This window comes from Chiloscyllium plagiosum, unplaced genomic scaffold (assembly GCF_037043375.1).
Source record: "Chiloscyllium plagiosum isolate Xiang-an unplaced genomic scaffold, Cpla_swu_hap1 HiC_scaffold_3, whole genome shotgun sequence".
Classification (NCBI taxonomy): domain Eukaryota; kingdom Metazoa; phylum Chordata; class Chondrichthyes; order Orectolobiformes; family Hemiscylliidae; genus Chiloscyllium; species Chiloscyllium plagiosum.
Window position 1 is genome coordinate 161,937,848 of NW_028270141.1, and position 19,898 is coordinate 161,957,745.

The 19,898-nt window shown below is 48.0% G+C and overlaps 1 protein-coding gene across 1 annotated transcript in view; it reads right to left on the bottom strand.

Moving 5' to 3' along the window:
• Window positions 1-10,848: 10,848 nt before the first annotated feature.
• Window positions 10,849-19,898, bottom strand: part of pex6 (peroxisomal biogenesis factor 6) — a 57,963-nt gene continuing 48,913 nt past the window's right edge. Inside the window, exon 14 of the mRNA XM_087976832.1 lies at window positions 10,849-11,972. Coding sequence (XP_087832958.1) covers window positions 11,836-11,972 — 137 coding nt within the window. The 3' untranslated portion in view covers window positions 10,849-11,835. The remainder of the gene's footprint in view (window positions 11,973-19,898) is intronic.

The following is a 19,898-nucleotide window of genomic DNA, read 5'->3' on the forward strand; positions in this document are numbered from 1 at the left end:
ATGGATAGGAAAAGGTTTCGAAAGATATGGGCCAAATGCAGGCAAATGGGATTAGTTCAATTTAGGAAGCCTGGTCAGCAGGGATGAGTTGGGCTGAAGGGCCTGTTTCTATGCTGAATGACTCTGACTCCCATGAATGATCTCAGTTCAGACACATTCTCTGCTCTCGGCACTTTCATGGTTGCCTCTGTCTTTTCTGGGTGCTTTTGTGACGTTCCTTGCCATTAACTACATGAGCTGAAAATGTGTTGCTGGAAAAGTGCAGCAGGTCAGGCAGCATCCAAGGAACAGGAGAATCGACGTTTCGGGCATAAGCCCTTCTTCAGGCTTATGCCCGAAATGTCGATTCTCCTGTTCCTTGGATGCTGCCTGACCTGCTGCGCTTTTCCAGCAACACATTTTCAGCTCTGATCTCCAGCATCTGCAGTCCTCACTTTCTCCATTAACTACATGACCAAAGTACTCTATGGAGTCTTTCAAAAGCTCCCATTTCTCCCTTTTTACTTGTAAACCATGCTCCTATGACCTTGTTAAGGTTCATTTGGGATTTTCAAATGCTCCTCTTCAGAGAATCCAGTAATCAAACTATTGTCCAGATAACAGTGGACCCCTGGAAATCCACTTAATGTTTGTTCCATGATCCTCTGGAATAGAGCTGGTGCTGACGTGATGCCGAAAGGCAGGTGCTTGTCGTGGGACAGTCCCCTGTGTGTTGCTGTCATCACCAGCAGCTGGAACTCCTTCCTGACCCCCATCTGCTGGTGGGCCTGTGACACACCCATTATTAAGAATTTCTTACCCCCAGCCAGACCACTGAACAGGTTCTCGATGCATGGAAGTGGGTATTGACCCACACACAGACCTGATAGTCACTACAAATCTCCACTGCGTCATGTGTTTTTAAAACTGGAACAATTGGAGTGGCCTATTCACTGGTAGTTACTGGTTCATCAGCTGTTCCAACTCGGCTTCCACTTTAGGCCCAATGGTGGACAGTACCAGATGCACTTTCAGACTGCAAGGACACACATTGCGCTTCAGCTGTCATTTAATTTCAATTCCTTTCATTTCCCCCAGGGTTCCTTTGAACACATTGTTGTACTTGTCCAGGAATCTCTGGCAGCAAGACACCATTCAGCACCAACACCTTAAGACCATCCCACCATATCCCAGCGATTCCCATGGCTAACTCACCAAACCAGCACATCCCTAATTTAGCATGACCAATCCATGTAAGGTGCACGTCTTTGGACTGAGGGAGGAAACCGGAGCACCCGGAGGAAACCCACGCAGACACGGGGAGATGGTGCCCGCCGCTGTGAGGCAGCAGTGCCAACCACTGAGTTACCGTCCCGCTCATGTGCTTGAGTCTTACAGCCTAGAACCACTCCACCCTTAATTTTTGTAATAAGGAGTATTTGAATAATGCAGGTATTTATCCTCTATTATGTAAAGTGATAATTCTGCACATTGGTCCCTGAACTGTACTTTCACCAGGTCATAGCCCTTCACTGGCATCACTTGCTCAATGTGTGTCCATGGTATAATCTTGGTAGTGCCCTCACGTTCTCCCTGTGGGCTGACCAGGGATTCAGGGAGATAGCTGCGCCCGAGTCCACTTCCATCTTTACTGTGAAGAACCCAGAAATGACCAGCTTCACCCCGTAACGACAGGATGTTTAATGAAAACTCTGTCGGCTCTGGGCCATTTGTCTCTCCCTCAGACCCGGCTGGCTCTGGGCCATCTGTCTCTCTCCCTCAGACCCGTCTGTCTCTCGCTCAGACGTGGCTGGCTCTGGGCCGTCTGTCTCTCCCTCAGACCGGGCTGGCTCTGGGCCGTCTGTCTGTCCCTCAGACCCGGCTAGCTCTGGGCCGTCTGTCTCTCTCTCTCAGTCATGGGTGGCTCTGGGCCGTCTGTCTATCCTTCAGACCTGGCTGGCTCTGGGCTGTCTGTCTCTCGCTCTCAGACCCGGCTGGCTCTGGGCCGTCTGTCTCTCACTCAGACGTGGCTGGCTCTGGGCCGTCAGTGTATCTCCCTCAGATGTGGCTGGCTCTGGTCCGTCTGTCTCTTTCCCTCAGACCCGACTGGCTCTGGGCCGTCTGTCTCTTTCCCTCAGACCCGGCTAGCTCTGGGCTGTCTGTCTCTCCCTCAGACGTGGCTGGCTCTGGGCCGTCTGTCTCTCGCTCTCAGACCCGGCTGGCTCTGGGCCATCTGTCTCTTTCCCTCAGACCCGGCTGGCTCTGGGCCGTCTGTCTCTTTCCCTCAGACCCGGCTAGCTCTGGGCTGTCTGTCTCTCCCTCAGACGTGGCTGGCTCTGGGCCGTCTGTCTCTCGCTCTCAGACCCGGCTGGCTCTGGGCCGTCTGTCTCTTTCCCTCAGACCCGGCTGGCTCTGGGCAGTCTGTCTCTCCCTCAGACGTGGCTGGCTCTGGGCCGTCTGTCTCTCGCTCTCAGACCCGGCTGGCTCTGGGCCGTCTGTCTCTTTCCCTCAGACCCGGCTGGCTCTGGGCAGTCTGTCTCTTTCCCTCAGACCCGGCTGGCTCTGGGCTGTCTGTCTGTCTCTCAGACCCAGCTGGCTCTGGGCCGTCTGTCCCTCTCCCTCAGACCTGTGCCATCATCAGCCGCTTGCGTGCAAAGTAATTTCCAAACAATTCTCTAGTTGTACCCAGACTCCTTGGAATCACACTGATCGTGTTCCTGCTGGTGCTGGAGCAACCAGTTCCATGATGTCCTCAGCCACTGTGTTTATGTTTAAAACCCAATTTTCTGACTCTGTCAAACAGGTCCATTGCCCCAATTGGCCCGCTATTTTGTTTTCTGGTCACTTGAGTCTATTGGCTGTTCACAGCTTGTCTACCCTTGGTGGTAGCCACTCCCTCGCCGGCTGTGCTTGCATACTGTACCTCCCTGGCATTGCCTGCAACCTGAATGCCATCGTGACCGCTCTCCATGATGACTCCAGTAGCTCCTGTTTATTCAGCTGTCAGCCTGAGTCCCTTCAGTACCACTGCTGTCCGCTCACTCTCCGGTGAGTACCTGTTTTCCTGCTGTTGACTGCATTGTGGGTTCACTCGTGACCACTTCCCTCCTTAATCCTGCACCATTTCCAAAATCTGGGCAACATCTCCTCTGAAAGAAAACCGGTGTTTACACACAGTTTGAGGGCTGGATCCCTCTCGTGTCACCAGTTGTGTTGTTGGTACTTTATTTGGAAGCAGGAATTTAAAAATATCCCAGGTAAGCAAATCGGAAACCTGAACGGGAATACCCCATTGACAATGCTCACACCTCCACAGCTGGTTCTAGACTGGACACAAACTCCATCCCTCTAGATCACCTGACCAGCTTTCTTAAAGTGGCAGCATCCCCAAAGACATACGTTAACAGTCCCCTGGTCAGGAGCTGGTCACAATATTGTTGTTAAGTGCTTGTCTCTTAAAACCATCTGCTCCGTGGTGCCTGCATTTTGCCTCCATTACTTTAGGGGAAAGCGACATTGTACACAACGCACCATGCTCCAGAAAGACAACTTTCACACAGCAGCCAGTACCTTATGCAGCTAGCTTTCTTTGTTTAGTTCAGAAACAAAACTCATGAAAATGTTCTAACCATTTTTACATGCCTTCAACTTTCGGAAAGATGAACGAGCATTCAGAAATGTGTTTTATCACAAGGAACGTGACATCAAGACAAAACAACGAATCTTACATTAATTCATCTTCACTGTTCCCTTCTATTAGTCTAACAGAATCGTATTAGTCTAACAGAATCGTTTATTAGCTCCTAAATTTTTAATTTATTTCATCATTTTACAATCAGAACAAGGCATCTGTGATTATATTATCTTGACCAGCAAAGTGGAGCCGCAGAAAGTGGGGGGAGATACTAAACGAGTATTTTGCATCAGTATTTACTGTGGAAAAGGATATGGAAGATATAGACTGTAGGGAAATAGATGGTGACGTCTTGCAAAATGTCCAGATTACAGAGGAGGAAGTGCTGGATGTCTGGAAATGCATAAAGGTGGATAAATCCCCAGGACCTGATCAGGTGTACCTGAGAACTCTGTGGGAAGCTAGAGAAGTGATTACTGGGCCTCTTGCTGAGATATTTGTATCATCGATAGTCACAGGTGAGGTGCTGGAAGACTGGAGGTTGGCTAACGTGGTGCCACTGTTTAAGAAGGGTGGTAAAGACAAGCCAGGGAACTATAGACCAGTGAGCCTGACCTCGGTCGTGAGCAAGTTGTTGAAGGGAATCCTGAGGGACAGGATGTACATGTATTTGGAAAGGCAAGGACTGATTAGGGATAGTCAACATGGCTTTGTGTGTGGGAAATCATGTCTCATAAACATGATTGAGTTTTTTGAAGACGTAATAAAGAGGATTGATGGGGGAAGAGCAGTAGATGTGATCTATATGGATTTCAGTAAGGTGTTCGACAAGGTTCTCCATGGGAGACTGGTTATCAAGGTTAGATCTCACGGAATACAAGAACTAGCCACTTGGATACAGAACTGGCTCAAAGGTAGAAGAGAGAGGGTGGTGGTAGAGGGTTGTTTTTCAGACTGGAGGCCTGTGACCGGTGGAGTGCCACAAGGATCGGTGCTGGGCCCTCTACTTTTTGTCATTTACATAAATGATTTGGATGCGAGCATAAGAGGTACAGTTAGTAAGTTTTCAGATGATACCAAAATTGGAGGTGTAGTAGACAGCGAAGAAGGTTACATCAGATTACAACAGGATCTTGATCAGATGGGCTAATGGGCCGAGAAGTGGCAGATGGAGTTTAATTCAGATAAATGTGAGGTGCTGCATTTTGGGAAAGCAAATCTTAGCAGGACTTCTACACTTAATGGTAAGGTCCTAGGGAGTGTTGCTGAACAAAGAGACCTTGAAGTGCAGGTTCATAGCTCCTTGAAAGTCATGTTGCAAGTAGGTAGGATAGTGAAAAAGGCGTTTGGTATGCTTGTCATTATTGGTCAGAGTATTGAGTATAGAAGTTGGGAGGTCATGTTGCGGCTGTATAGGACAGTGGTTAGGCCACTGTTGGAATATTGCGTGCAATTCTGGTCTCCTTCCTATCGGAAAGATGTTGTGAAACTTGAGAGGGTTCAGAAAAGATTTATGAGGATGTTTGCAGAGTTGGATGGTATGAGCTATAAGGAGAGGCTGAACAGACTGGGGCTGTTTTCCCTGGAGTGTTGGAGGCTGAGGGGTGACCTTATAGAGATTTATAAAATCATGAGGGACATGGATAGGATAAATAGACAAAGTCTTTTCCTCAGGATAAAGGGAGTCCACAACTAGAAGGCATAGGTTTAGGATGAGAGGGGAAAGATTTAAAAGGGACTTTAGGGGCAAATTTTCACACAGAGAGTGGTACGCGTATGGCATGTGCTGCCGGAGGAAGTGTGGAGATGGGTACAATTGCAACATTTAAAAGGCATCTGGATGGGTACATGAACAGGAAGGGTTTAGAGGGATATGGGTCAAATGCTGGCATATAGGACTAGGTTAGGATATCTGGTTGGCATGGACAAGTTGGGCACCCAGTATAGAGGAGGGAGGGCAGGTCTGAAGACCTCCTCGTCGGTCTGCTCCTGGGCCTGGCCAAACTGGCCATAAACAGGTCCAGGCAGCGGGCCGTGGAGGGGGTCGTTAGGGTTGACTGCCTGCCCCCCTTCCGCGGTTACGTTAGGGCCCGGGTGTCCTTGGAGAAGGAGCATGCGGTGTCCACCAACACTTGGGAGTTGTTCAGGGAGAGGTGGGCGCCGCAGGGAGTGGGGTGCATCATTTCCCTCTCCAATTCTACTTTGATTTAATCCCTGCCCTCCCCTTCACTATTTGATCACGCTGCATTGCCCTTTGATGTGAAGGGCAATGCTTGTCACTGGCCACTCGGGTGTTTCCTTTCTTCCTGGTGGTGGAAACTGAATAAAGATTCATGCACCTCGTGTCTCTCACTGTGTCTCACACCTGCACACACACACCATGGGTGCTGGGGAATAAATAAGCACCGCACTGCAGTTAGGCAGTAGTGTGGGGGTAAAAAGAAACAGGAGAAAAAAAAGGAAAAAAAATAAACAGGAGTGTCAGACATTCTGTTCAGTCTGAGAAAAAAAATCCTCAAGCATTTCTGCTTTAATTAAGTCATCATCAAGTTATGAACATTTTCCCACACATCTGCTTTCTGGTGCATTGTCCTACTTTCAACTCAGGTTGCTTTGTTGGTTTAGTTACTTCAGTGAAATCAATTTCTTCAAATGGAAGAGAACCTTGATTGCTGATCAGTGTTTCTGTTTAATGACAGCACTTCACTGGTGCATCGTACAATCTAACTGTATATCCAACAGCATCTAAACTTTCTGACCCTCACATTTCATCCAAATCTATCAAATCTTCCTGCTCATCAAGGGGAATGTCAGTGCAACATTCCGATGTGAATCTCAGTTGCCTCAGGTTTCAGTGCAAAGTTTGATGATGTTGATTCCCCAGGGCTCAGGGACGGGCCCTGGCTGTTTGTGATTGATATGATTTAGACTTGAATGTAGGAGGACTGATCAGGAACTCCTCAGGCAATAGGAAAATTGATGGGTGGTAAACAGTGATGTGGTTAGACTGAGAAGGGCCCTTTTTCTATGCTGTAGACCTTTACGACTCTATGACGATGACCTTATGAATTTCTGATTTTATCTTCTCTCTTCCATCATTGCCACTAGAAAACTTCCTGACTTCAAAAATGACATCAAAGACTCAGAAATATCGATACTTCCTGATAATAGTTGGACCAATTTACATTAGATTCTGAACAGGGAACATAATAACCATTTTATATTCTCTGAATTGTATAAATGCTGTCTGCTTATCCTGAAACTACTCTTCACTGGACAATGCTAACCTTTCCAGAGCACAGTCTGACAGATCCAAACAAGCTGCTTCTGTTGAGAGGAAAAGGATGAACCATGATATCATGTTCATTTCATTGCAGATACTCCTTGATCTCCGACTCACTGGGCAAAATGACTCCTCAGTATTGCCATTGAGATTTCAACCTGATGATAGTGATGAGTCTGTGACAGGACGTTGAATTGACTTCGATTAGATTCCTCACAGTCTGGAAACAGGCCCTTCGGCCCAACAAGTCCACACCAACCCTCCAAAGAGTAACCCACCCAGACCCATTTGCCATATTTACAGCTGAATAATGCACTTAACACTGGTCAATTCACCTGACCTGCACATCTTTGGACTGTGGGAGGGAACTAGAGCACCCGGAGGAAACCCACACAGACACGGGGAGAATGTGCAAACTCCACAGACAGTCGCCTGAGGGTAGAATCGAACCTGGGACCTTATTCTGTCGTTTCACTTTTGTTATTGACATATTCCTGGATTTGAGCTTCAGATTCAACACTTTCAGCCCCTGCCTCAACAGAAAGATTGATTTCTTAATCACATTTAGAGATTCCACTGAATTAACTAATACCTCATCTGCATCAACCAAAATTTCTTTCAAAGATCTGACTGAATTTTTTATTACAATCCTCCTTGGACAATTTATTTAATGGTCCTGAAAGGGGGTTCCTCTGGGAGTCAGGTTGGCATCTCCATCAGTGTGAGCACATCCTGGCGTCCTGCTTTTGTTTTCAGGAACAGTCTGACACAGTCCACTACCACTTGGCAAAGTGGGTCTTCTCAAACTGCCACAGGGAGCAAAGATGCTGCTCTGCTGGGGTTCCCCTCCTACCTGACACGTCCCACACTGAGCAGTACGACTTCTCCCTGGGGCTGGGTCCATGTCAACTCCCTGTTTCTCCACGTCAGTGTTTCCTGTTTTCCTACACGTCCTGTCAGAGGAACTTCATTCCCCCTCCCAGTATCCCCCGATGAGATCTGGGCAGCATCACTAGCTGATGAACAACTGTCCATTCCTTATCTGCAGGTCCGTGGTGGGGCCTCTACTCCCTCATCAGAGTTCTGTTTCTGATACAGTAAAACTGTGGAACAGCTCCAGTTTCAGAGTGAGCTGTCTATGCTGACTGACTTCACTCCAGATCTGTTTCCTGAGCCTCCAATACCGAACGACAATGATCCTGATTGTTAACTGGGGGTTTCAGCTCTGCAAACATCTGCATGTGGGCTCTGGGCCTGGTCTTTCTTTAGTCACTACACACAAGGGAACAATACCCAGATCCTGTTCTTGTAACTGATCTGTCCCCGGAGCACCAACTGGCCTTACTGTGCTTCATAGGGGAGCTGTAACTTGCACTGCCAGTAAATCATTCCCCAGGAGTTATCTTCCTTTCAGATTAAAAACCCCAGCAGAGCGGCAACTTTGCTCCCTGTGGCAGTTTGAGAAGACCCACTTTGCCAAGTGGTAGTGGACTGTGTCAGACTGTGACTGAAAACAAAAGCAGGACGCCAGGAGATGCCAACCTGACTCCCAGAGGAACCCCCTTTCAGGACCATTAAATAAATTGTCCAAGGAGGATTGTAATAAAAAATTCAGTCAGATCTTTGAAAGAAATTTTGGTTGATGCAGATGAGGTATTAGTTAATTCAGTGGAAACTCTAAATGTGATTAAGAAATCAATCTTTCTGTTGAGGCAGGGGCTAAAAGTGTTGAATCTGAAGCTCAAATCCAGGAATATGTCAATAACAAAAGTGAAACGACAGAATAAGGTCCCAGGTTCGATTCTACCCTCAGGCGACTGTCTGTGGAGTTTGCACATTCTCCCCGTGTCTGTGTGGGTTTCCTCCGGGTGCTCGAGTTCCCTCCCACAGTCCAAAGATGTGAAGGTCAGGTGAATTGACCAGTGTTAAGTGCATTATTCAGCTGTAAATATGGCAAATGGGTCTGGGTGGGTTACTCTTTGGAGGGTTGGTGTGGACTTGCTGGGCCGAAGGGCCTGTTTCCAGACTGTGAGGAATCTAATCGAAGTCAGTTCAACGTCCTGTCACAGACTCATATCTCTCATCCACCCTCTGTACACCATCTCCACTCACAGCAGTCTCGACCTCTGGTTCCTTAGCTGTAGTTAAAGCTCCAATCAAATCATGGGGCCATTTCGTAATGACTCATTCTCATAGACCCCATGGGTTTCCCTCTCAGAACTGACCCTCTGAGAGTGTAGCATCCCCTCAGCACTGACCCTCTGATAGTGCGGCACTCCCTCAGCATTGACCTTCCAACGGTGTGGCACTCCCTTAGTACTGACCCTCTGACAGTGCAGCATTCCCTCAGTAGTGACCATCTGACAGTGCAGCACTCCCTCAGCATTGACCTTCCAATGGTGTGGCACTCCCTTAGTACTGACCCTCCGACAGTGCGGCACTCCCTAAGTACTGACCCTCTGACAGTGTGGCACTCCCTCAGTACTGACCCTCCGACAGTGCAGCACTCCCTCAGTACTGACTCTCCGACAGTGCGGCACTCCCTCAGCACTGACCCTCCGACAGTGCGGCACTCCCTCAGTACTGACCCTCCGACAGCGCAGCACTCCCTCAGTACTGACCCTCCGACAGTGCGGCACCCCCTCAGCACTGACCCTCCGACAGTGCGGCACCCCCTCAGCACTGACCCTCCGGCAGTGCCCACTCCCTCAGCACTGACCCTCCGACAGTGCCCACTCCCTCAGCACTGACCCTCCGACAGTGCCCACTCCCTCAGCACTGACCCTCCGACAGTGCCCACTCCCTCAGCACTGACCCTCCGACAGTGCCCACTCCCTCAGCACTGAACCTCCGGCAGTGCCCACTCCCTCAGCACTGACCCTCTGACAGTGCGGCACTCCCTCAGCACTGACCCTCTGACAGTGCCCACTCCCTCTGCACTGAACCTCCGGCAGTGCCCACTCCCTCAGCACTGACTCTCTGACAGTGCGGCACTCCCTCAGCACTGACCCTCTGACAGTGCCCACTCCCTCAGTACTGACCCTCCGACAGTGCCCACTCCCTCAGCACTGACCCTCCGACAGTGCCCACTCCCTCAGCACTGACCCTCCGACAGTGCCCACTCCCTCAGCACTGACCCTCCGACAGTGCCCACTCCCTCAGCACTGACCCTCTGACAGTGCGGCACTCCCTCAGCACTGACCCTCTGACAGTGCCCACTCCCTCAGCACTGAACCTCCGGCAGTGCCCACTCCCTCAGCACTGACCCTCTGACAGTGCGGCACTCCCTCAGCACTGACCCTCTTACAGTGCGGCACTCCCTCAGCACCGACCCTCCGACAGTGCCCACTCCCTCAGCACTGACCCTCCGGCAGTGCCCACTCCCTCAGCACTGACCCTCTGACAGTGCGGCACTCCCTCAGCACTGACCCACTGACAGCGTGGCGCTCCTTCATTAATTAAGTATGTTGTATTGTGGTGTTTTAAAAAGCTGCACCATAAATGAAAGGTTAAAGTGTAATTCTTCACCATGCACAAGATCGAAAAGAAACATGACTTTTATCAAACGACTTTCCTGTGTCCTTCTCTGATTTCTCTTTGATGACCCCTTGCTGGCATTCAGAGACCAGGAGTAAGCATTGCTCCCTCACACGGGGTCTGGAGTCTGCTGTACATCAGAATATAACCCCAAACTGCTGAGCTGAAAACCTGCATTTGGAATGTCCTGGATTATTTTGTTTGACCCTTTGATTTGAACCTCTGATCTCCTGCACAGTTCTCTGTCTCTCAACATTTCAGTTTACTGCGTTTCGGTCTCAAGTTGTTGTCCTTCAAGTCTTCCATGTTGAACTTTGTCCTTCGCAATTGTGATTATTTCATGAACCAAGAACCCTTTGATTTTCTCCAGATTATGAATTACTCAAGGAGAACAAAAGAGACTAAGAGAGACATCTCCATGACCAGAATTTTATCATTTATAAGCTTTCCAGGTAAAAGCAAACTTCAGCTTCCTGAAAATAATATTTTCAAAAGTTAAACATTGATTTTCTTCTTGACCCGCGGTAGTTCCGTGTGCTGTAGGGTAGGCCCGCGATTCCCTCAGGGAGAGAACTGCAGCCATTTGACCCAGTGAGTGTGATGGAACGGTGAGATATTTCCCAGTCAGGATGGGGAGGGGCTTGGAGAGGAACTTGCAGGGGGTGGGGTTCCCATGTATCTGTTGCCCTTGTCCTTCGGGATGGAAGTGGTTGTGGGTTTGGAAGGTGCTGCCTGAGGATCTTTGGTGAATTTCTGCAGTGTATCTTGTCGATAGTACACACTGCTGTTACTGAGCATCAGTGGTGAAATCCAAGTTCTATATTTGCAGATGTGGAACTGACTAACTGCAAATGTGCTCCTGTACCTGTACAGATATTAATGCTTCTGGACACAGCCCAGCCTGGTCTTTCCCTCATGTCTTGCAAATTCCATCCACATTTTCGCCAAATTGCACTCCTTTACTATTGACTTTATTCATGTTCAGATGTGCTCTCTCATCCAGAGGTGCCTTGCAATACTAAAACTTACATATTCCTACAGAGTTCCTCAAACACTGTGCCTTGTCCCAAGCTGGTGCCTTGATCTAGCCCCGGTTTTGTACAAAGTGGTGTCACTCCTATTCCCAGACACAGAGCTACAATCTTGTTGCTATGCAGATTATCATCACTTACAGCCAGGGCCTGTTCCCAAGTGGAATATCCACCCTCTGTAGACCTGCCCCCACCCAAAATCCTGCTCCTCCAATGTTCCTTGTTATGTCTCTTCCAGGCATTACTTGCACATCCATATGCTTGCTAAACTATACACCCATGTGCATTCAGATCGAGGCTTCCCAAACTCCCATCCAGATGCTTCCCCAGTTGGCTGTTCCTGTTCCCATCCGGCTGTAGCTGGGAATCTGTCATGTGGCTGTCAGTTTCTGTTGGATCTGTTTGTAGTTGGAAAGCTCGTGCTGAGAGACTGAAGGCTGCAGTGTGGCCAAGGCTTTCTTAAAGTCATCAGGCAGCAGGACAAGCTCCGAGGTCTCAGTGTCCACACCTGGCAGAGTATGGGAAAGAAATCATTGCAGCCATGTATATACACACACATAGAGCCCACTAACCCCCAATAGCTACCTCAGAGTGCACAGTGTGGCACTTTGGGAAATCGACACACTGCTGGAATGCAGGAAAACATGCACCCAATATATGCACAGCAGGATCCCACAAACAGTAAGGTTAGGCCACTGTTGTAATGTTGCATGCAATTCTGGTCTCCTTCCTATCAGAAAGATGTTGTGAAACTTGAAAGTGTTCACAAAAGATTTACAAGGATGTTGCCAGGGTTGGAGGATTTGAGCTACAGGGAGAGGCTGAACAGGCTGGGGCTGTTTTCCCTGGAGCGTCGGAGGCTGAGGGGTGACCTTATAGAGGTTTACAAAAGTATGAGGGGCATGGATAGGATAAATAGACAAAGTCTTTTCTCTGGGGTGGGGAAGTCGAGAACTAGAGGGCATAGGTTTAGGGTGAGAGGGGAAAGATATAAAAGAGACCTAAGGGGCAACTGTTTCACACAGAGGGTGGTACGTGTATGGAATGAGCTGCCAGAGGATGTGGTGGAGGCTGGTACAATTGCAACATTTAAGAGGCATTTGGATGGGTATATGAATAGGAAGGGTTTGGAGGGATATGAGCTAGGTGCTGGCAAGTGGGACTGGATTGGGTTGGGATATCTGGTTGGGTCGAAGGGTCTGTTTACATGCTGTACATCTCTATGACTCTAACTGAAATGACGGATATTTCTTTTTTAAAAGGTTTCACTGGTTGATACCAGAAGCCCTTACCTCTAGAAGGCAGGGCAGCATCCCCTCACTATACCCCTGGGAGTCTCAGTCTGCTGTTTGGAAAGAGATTATCCCCCTCACCCTTCTGCCCCTGAACTCAATGTGTTCTTCACTCCAATTCAGCCATTGCACACTTGCTGCTGGAACACCGGATAACCTCCTCATATTCCTGGGTCACAGCAGGTTATATTGCTCCTGGCTCAGTGAAACTGCCTCAATGGCCTGTCCTGGCCTTGAGCAGCAGATCCAACAGGCTGCATGGCCACTTCCTGGACCTGAGAAGCAGCTCAATGGGAGGGTACTGACCTACTCCTATGTCTCTAAAATGATATCGGTGAGAGTATCCTGTATCCTCTTTGACAACAGGTCAGGTCCCAGAGGACGGGAGAATAGCCAGTGCTGTCCCATTGTTTCAGAAGGGTAGCAGGGATCATCCAGGGAATTACAGGGTAGCAGGGATTATCTAGGCCTATGAGCCTTGCAGTCTCCCTACCTCAGTGGTAGGGAAATCACTGGAAAAGATTCTCAGGGACAAGATCTACATGTGTTTCGAAGCAGATGGTTGTATTAGCAATAGACAGCATGGTTTTGTGCGGGGGAGGTTGAACCTCACGAACTTAATTGAGGTTTTTGAGGAGGTGACGAAGATGGTTGATGAGGGAAAAGCAGCTGATGTTGTCCACATGGATTTCAGTAAAGCTTTTGACAAGGTCCCTCATGGCAGACGAGTACAAAAGGTGAAGTCACATGGTATCAGGGGTGAGCTGGAGACAGAACTGGCTTAGTCACAGGAGATAGAGGGTAGGGGTGGAAGGGCTGTGACCCGTGGTGTTCCACAGGGATCACTGCTGGAAATGACTTAGAGGAAAACGTGGTGGTCTAATTAGTGAGTTTGTGGAGTTGCAGATAGTGAGGAGAATTGTCAGGGGATACAGCAGGATATAGATCAGTTGGAGACTTGGGCAGAAAATTGGCAGGTGGTGTTTAATCCTGACAAATGTGGGGTGATGCATTTTGGAAGGTCAAGTATGGGTGGAAATTATACAGTGAACGGCAGAACCCTTAAGTCTGTTGGTATACAGAGGGATCTGGGTGTGCAGGTCCACAGGCCACTGAAGGTGGTAGTGCAGCTAGATAAGGGAGTAACAAAAGGCCTATGGCATGCTTACCTTCACTGGAAAGGGGCAGTGAGTCTAAGGATAGACAAGTTATGCTGCAGCTTTATAAAACTTCAGTTAAGCTGTTTTCACTGGAGTGCAGGAGGTTGTGGGAGGACCTGATAGGAGTTTATATGATTGTGAATGGCATGGATACAGTGGAAGGTATAAGGCTTTTTCCCAGGGTGGAAGGGTCAGTTACTAGGGGACACAGGTTCAAAGTGCGAGGGGGTGGGGAAGCTTAAAAGAAATGTGCGAGGCAGGTTTTTCACACAGAGGCTGGTGAGTGCCTGGACGTGCTGCCAGAGAAGGGGATGGAAATAGACACAACAGCAGCACTCAAGGAACACCTCGACAAATACATGAACAAGGAGGGAATAGGGAATATGGATCCTGTAAGCGATGAGAGTTTTAGTATGGAAGAGAAAAATGTATCAGCATACTCTTAGAAGGTAGAAGGGCCTGTTCGTGTGCTGTATTGTTGCTCAACATGGGCCCACTCCAGGATAAAGGAGGGAACTTGGGGGAAAAGGATGTGGGTGCGATCCTAAATGAGTACTTTGTGTCAGTATTCACCCAGGGGAAGGATATGGAGGGTGGTGAGATTTGTGTGGAGCATGTTAATATATGAGGGCATTTTGAGATTATGGAAGATGTGGTGCTGGGTGCTTGAAGAGCGTTAAGGTGGATAAATCCCCAGGGCCCAATGGTATCTACTCCAGGTTACTGAGAGAGACAAGAGGGGAGATTGCTGGGGCCTTGAGTAAGATCTGTGTATCCTCCCTACGCACTGGAGGGGTCCAAGAGGACTAGTGAGTAGCTAATGTTGTTCCTCTGTTCAAGAAGGGAAATAGGGATAATCCAGGAAACTATAGACCAGGGAGTCTCACATCGGTGGTTGGGAAGCTATTGGAGAGAATTCTTAGGGATAGGATTTACATGTATTTGGACAAGCATGGCTTAGTTAGGGCCAGTCAGCATGGCTCTGTGTGGGGCAGGTCATGGATTACTAACGTGATTGAATCTTTCGAGGAGGTGATGAAGGTGATCGATGAGGATAGAGCAGTGGATGTTGTCCACATGGATTTTAGTAAGGCTTTCGACAAGGTCCCTCATGGTCGGCTCATCCAGAAGATTAAGACTCACAGGATCCACAGTGACTTGACTGTTTGGATTCAGAATTGGTTTGCCCTGGGAAGGCAGAGGGTAGTGGGGGAAGGGTGTTTTTCAGGCTAGGGGGTCGGTGACTGGTGGGGTTCCGCAGGATCAGTACTGGGCCCTCTGCTGTTTTGTGAGATGTATAAATGACCTGGATGAAAGTGTAGATGGGTGGGTTAGTAAGTTTGTAGGTGATACAAAGATCAGGGGGAGTTGTGGATAGTGTTGAAGGTTGTCAAAGGATACAGTGGGATAGAGATCAGTTGCAGATATGGGCAGAGAAATGGCAGATGGAGTTTAATCCAGGGATGTGTGAGGTGGTGCACTTTGGGAGATCAAATGCTTAGGAAATGTATTCAGTTAATGGCAGGACCCTAAACAGCACTGATGTACAGAGGGATCTTGGGGTTGCAGTTCCTAGCTCCCTGAAAGTGGCCACGCAAGTAGATAGGGTGGTAAAGAAGGTGTAAGGCATGCTTGCCTTCATTGGTCAGGGAACTGAGGACATGTTGCAGCTTGAACTTTGGTTAGGCTACACTTAGAATACTGCATTCAATTCTGGTCACCACATTATAGGAAGAATGTGGAGGCTTTGGGGAGGGTACATAAGAGGTTTACCAGAATGCTGCCTGAATTAGAGAGCTCAAAATACTCAAGGTTATTTTCTTAGAGCAGCGGAGACCGAGGGGAGACTTTATAGAAGCCAATAAAATTAATAGATGCATGGATAGCATTAAAGGTCAGAATCTTTTCCCCAGTCTATAACTGGAGGGGCACGCATTTAAGGTGAAAGGGAAAGTTCAAAGGAGATGTGAGAGGGCAAGTTTTTTTTTAAAGAGAGTGATAGGAGTGTGGCGGAGGCAGGTACAATAGGAGCATTTAAGGGGCTTTTCGATAAACTATTGAAAATGCAAAGAATGGAGAGATATGGATGGACTAAGGGCAGGCAGAAGGGTTTAGTTTGATTTGGTGTCAGGTTCAGCACAACATCGTGGGCTGAAGGGCCCATTCCCGTTCTGTACTGTTCTGTGTTCCCTTTAGAATGAAATGTAGGAGCATCAAGCCCAGAGAACCCTGGATGGTCAGGAATATTCAGGACTGGATAAACAGGAAAAAGACAGGCTTTTAACAAAGGAAGCAAAACAATGGAGGCTCCAGAGGAGTACAGAAGGTGCAGGGAGATCTTAACAAAGGAGGAGAGCAAAGAGGGGGCATGAGAACACTGGTGAGCAAGGTTAGGGAGCACTCCAAAATATTCAATATCAAGGAAGAGGATAACCAGGGAAGGGGTAGGTCCTGTTAGGGACCAAGAGGGTATTCGCTGCATGGAGCCAGAGGACACCGGTACAATTTGAAACAAGTGTTTCACACCTGGCTTTACTCAGGAGGAGGAGGAGCAGAGCGTAAGTACAGAATCAGAGAAGGGGACAGAGGACCTTGAGCAGTCTAATACTGGGAGTGAAAAGGTTTTGGGGTTTTGGCAGGTTAAAAATGGACAAATCCCCAGATCCGGATCAGGTGTAACCCAGGCTGCTGTAGGAGGTGAGGGAGGAAATTACCCAAATGTTTAATTCCTCTCGGGCACAGAGAAGCTGTCAGAGGACTGGAGGACAGCTAATGTGGTTCCCCTTTACAAGGAGAGTGGGAGAGGGAAACCAGGGGATTACAGGTCAGTGAGTCTCACATCAGTGGGAGGGAAATGACTGGAGAGAATTCTGAAGGAGAGCTTTAATCTCCAGTTGGAGAGACAAGGTTTGCTCAGGGATAAGTCAGCACGGCTTTGTCAGAGGGAGGCCATGCTGAACAAATCTGGTGGAATGTTTCAAGGTGGTTACCAGGTGTGTAGATGTGGATAGAGCAGTTTATCTGGATTTCAGCGTGGCCTTTAACAAGGTCCCACAGGGAAACTGATACAGAAGGGAAACTTGGGATTCAGGGTAACTTGGCAAATTCGAACCAGAATTAGTTTCAAGACATGAGACGGGGGAGGGGTGGGGGGGGGGGGTGGTAGAAGGCTGTTTGTGTGATTGGAGCCCAGTGTGCAGTGGTGGCCCACAGGGATCTGTGCGGGGTTTATTTGTTATTCATTGATGGGATGCATAGGATAGGGAAGGAAACTGCAGGGACAGACACTCTTCAAATGTGGAGCTTATTCAAGGAACAGCTACTGCAGGTCCTTGATAAGTATATACCTATCAGGCAGGGAGGTAGTTGTCGAGAGAGGGGGCCTTGATTTACTCAGAAAGATGAAGCTCTTGTCAAGAGGAAGAGGAAGGCTTATGTGAGGGTGAGGATGAGGCATGAAAGCTCAGTTAGGGGGATTGAGAGTTATAAGTTAGCCAGAAAAGACCTAAGAAGAGCCAGGAGGGGACATGAGACATTGTTGGTGGATAGGATCAAGGAAAACCCTAAGGCCTTCTATAGGTATATCAGGAATAAAAGAATGACTAGAGTAAGATTAGGGCCAATCAAAGACAGCAGTGGAAAGTTGTGCTTGGAATCAGAGGACATAGGGGAAGCGCTTAAGGAATATTTTTTGTCAGTAGTCACATTGCAAAAGGGCAATGTTAGTGAGAATACGGAGATACAAGATTAGATGGGATTGAGGTTGACAAAGAGGAGGCCTTAGCAATTTTGGAAGATCTGAAAATAGATAAGGCCCCTGGGCCGGATGGGATTTTTCCTTGGATTCTCTGGGAAGCTAGGGAGGAGGTTGCAGACCCTTTGGATTTGATCTTTATGTCGTCATTGTCCACAGGAGTAGTGCTAGAAGACTGAAGGATAGCAAATGTTGTTTCCTTGTTCAAGAAGGGGAGTCGAGACAACTCTGGTAATTATAGGCCAGTGAGCCTTACTTCAGTTGTGGGTAATTAGAAAAGGTTATAAGAGATAGGATTTATAATCATCTGGAAAGGAATAAGTTGATTAGGGACAGTCAACGAGGTTTTGTGAAGAGTAGGTCATGTATCACAAATCTTATTGAGTTCTTTGAGATGGGGACCAAACAGGTGGATGAGGGTAAAGTTGTTGATGTGATGTATATGGATTTCAGTAAGGCATTTGATAAGGTTTCTTACGGTAGGCCATTGCACAAAATACGGAGTTTCGGGACTGAAGGTGATTTAGCGGTTTGGATCAGAAATTGGCTAGCCAATTGAAAGAAGACAGACAGACAGTGGTGGTTGATGGGAAATGTTCATCTTGGAGCTCAGTTACCAGTGGTGTACCGCAAGGATCTGTTTTGGGGCTACTGTTGTTTGTCATTTTTATAAATGATCTGGAGTTGGGCGTAGAAGGATGGGTTAGTAAATTTGCAGATGACACTAAGGTAGGCAGAGTGGTGGATAGTGCTGAAGGATGTTGTGGGTTACAGAGGGACATAGATAAGCTGCAGAGCTGGGTTGAGAAAGTGGCAAGTGGAGTTTAATGTGGAAAAGTGGCAAGTGGAGTTTAATGTGGAAAAGTGTGAGATAGTTCACTTCGGAAGAAGTAACAGAAATGCACTGGGCTAATGGTAAAATTCTTGGCCGTGTAGATGAACAGAGAGATCTCGGTGTCCTGGTACATAGATCCCTGAAAGTTGTCACCCAGGTTGAAAGGGTTGTTCAGAAAGCATGTGGGGTGTTGGCGTTTATTGGTAGGGGGATTGAGTTTCAGAGCCAAGAGGTCATACTTCAGCTGGACAAGATACTGGTCAGGCCGCACCTGGAGTATTGTGTGCAGTTCTAGTCATCGCACATTATCGGAAGGATGTGGAAGCTTTGGAAAGGGTTCAGAGGAGATTTACCAGGATGTTGCCTAGTATGGAAGGAAGGTCTTATGAGGAAAGGCTGAGGGACTTGAGGCTGTTTTTGTTGGAGAGAAGAAGGTTGAGAGGTGTCTTAATCAAGACGTAGAAGATAATCAGAGGGTTAGATAGTGAGAGCCTTTTTCCTCAGATGGTGAAGGCTAGCACGAGGGGACATAGCTTTAAATTGAGGGTTGATAGATATAGGACTGATAGAGGGGGTAGTTTCTTTACTCAGAGAGTAGTAGGGGTGTGGAATGGCCTGCCTGCAACAGTAGCAAACTCGCCGACAGCAAGAACATTTAAATGGGCATTGGACATACATATGGATAATGATGGAGCAGCGTAGCTTAGATAGACATCAGATTATTTTCAGAGCTCGGTGCAACATTGAGGGCCAAAGGGCCTGTACTGCGCTGTAACTTTCTATGTTCTATGTGAGCATCAGTAGGTAAGGATGGCACATTTGCATCCCTAAAGGACATTCATAAATCAGATGAGATTTTCTGACAATCAGCAATGGTGTCATGGTCATCATGAGACTCTTGATTCCAGATTTTTATTGAATTCAAATTCCAGCATCTGCCCTGGTGGGATTCCAATGCAGGTTTCTTAATAGTCTAGCGATAATACAAAGGCCATCGTATACTCCCTTGTCCATTATTGTACTTGAAGGAAATACGATACTTTCCCAGTCAGGATGGTAAGTGGTTTGGAGGGGAACTTGCAGTGGGTGGTGTTCCCATGTATCTGCTGCCCTAGTCCTTCAAGATGGAAGTGATCTTGGGTTTGGAAGGTGCTGTCTGAGGATCTTTGCTGAATTTCTGCAGTGCATCTTGTAGACTGCTGCTACTAAGCGTTGGTGGGGGAGGGAGTGGGTATTTGTGGATGTGGTGCCAATCAAGCGGCTGCTTTGTTTTGGATGGTGTTGAGCTTCTTGAGTGTTGTTGGAGCTGCCCCCATCCGGGGCAAGTGGGGAGTATTCCCTCCCACTCCTGACTTGTGCCTTGTAGATGGTGGACAGGCTTTGGGGAGTCAGG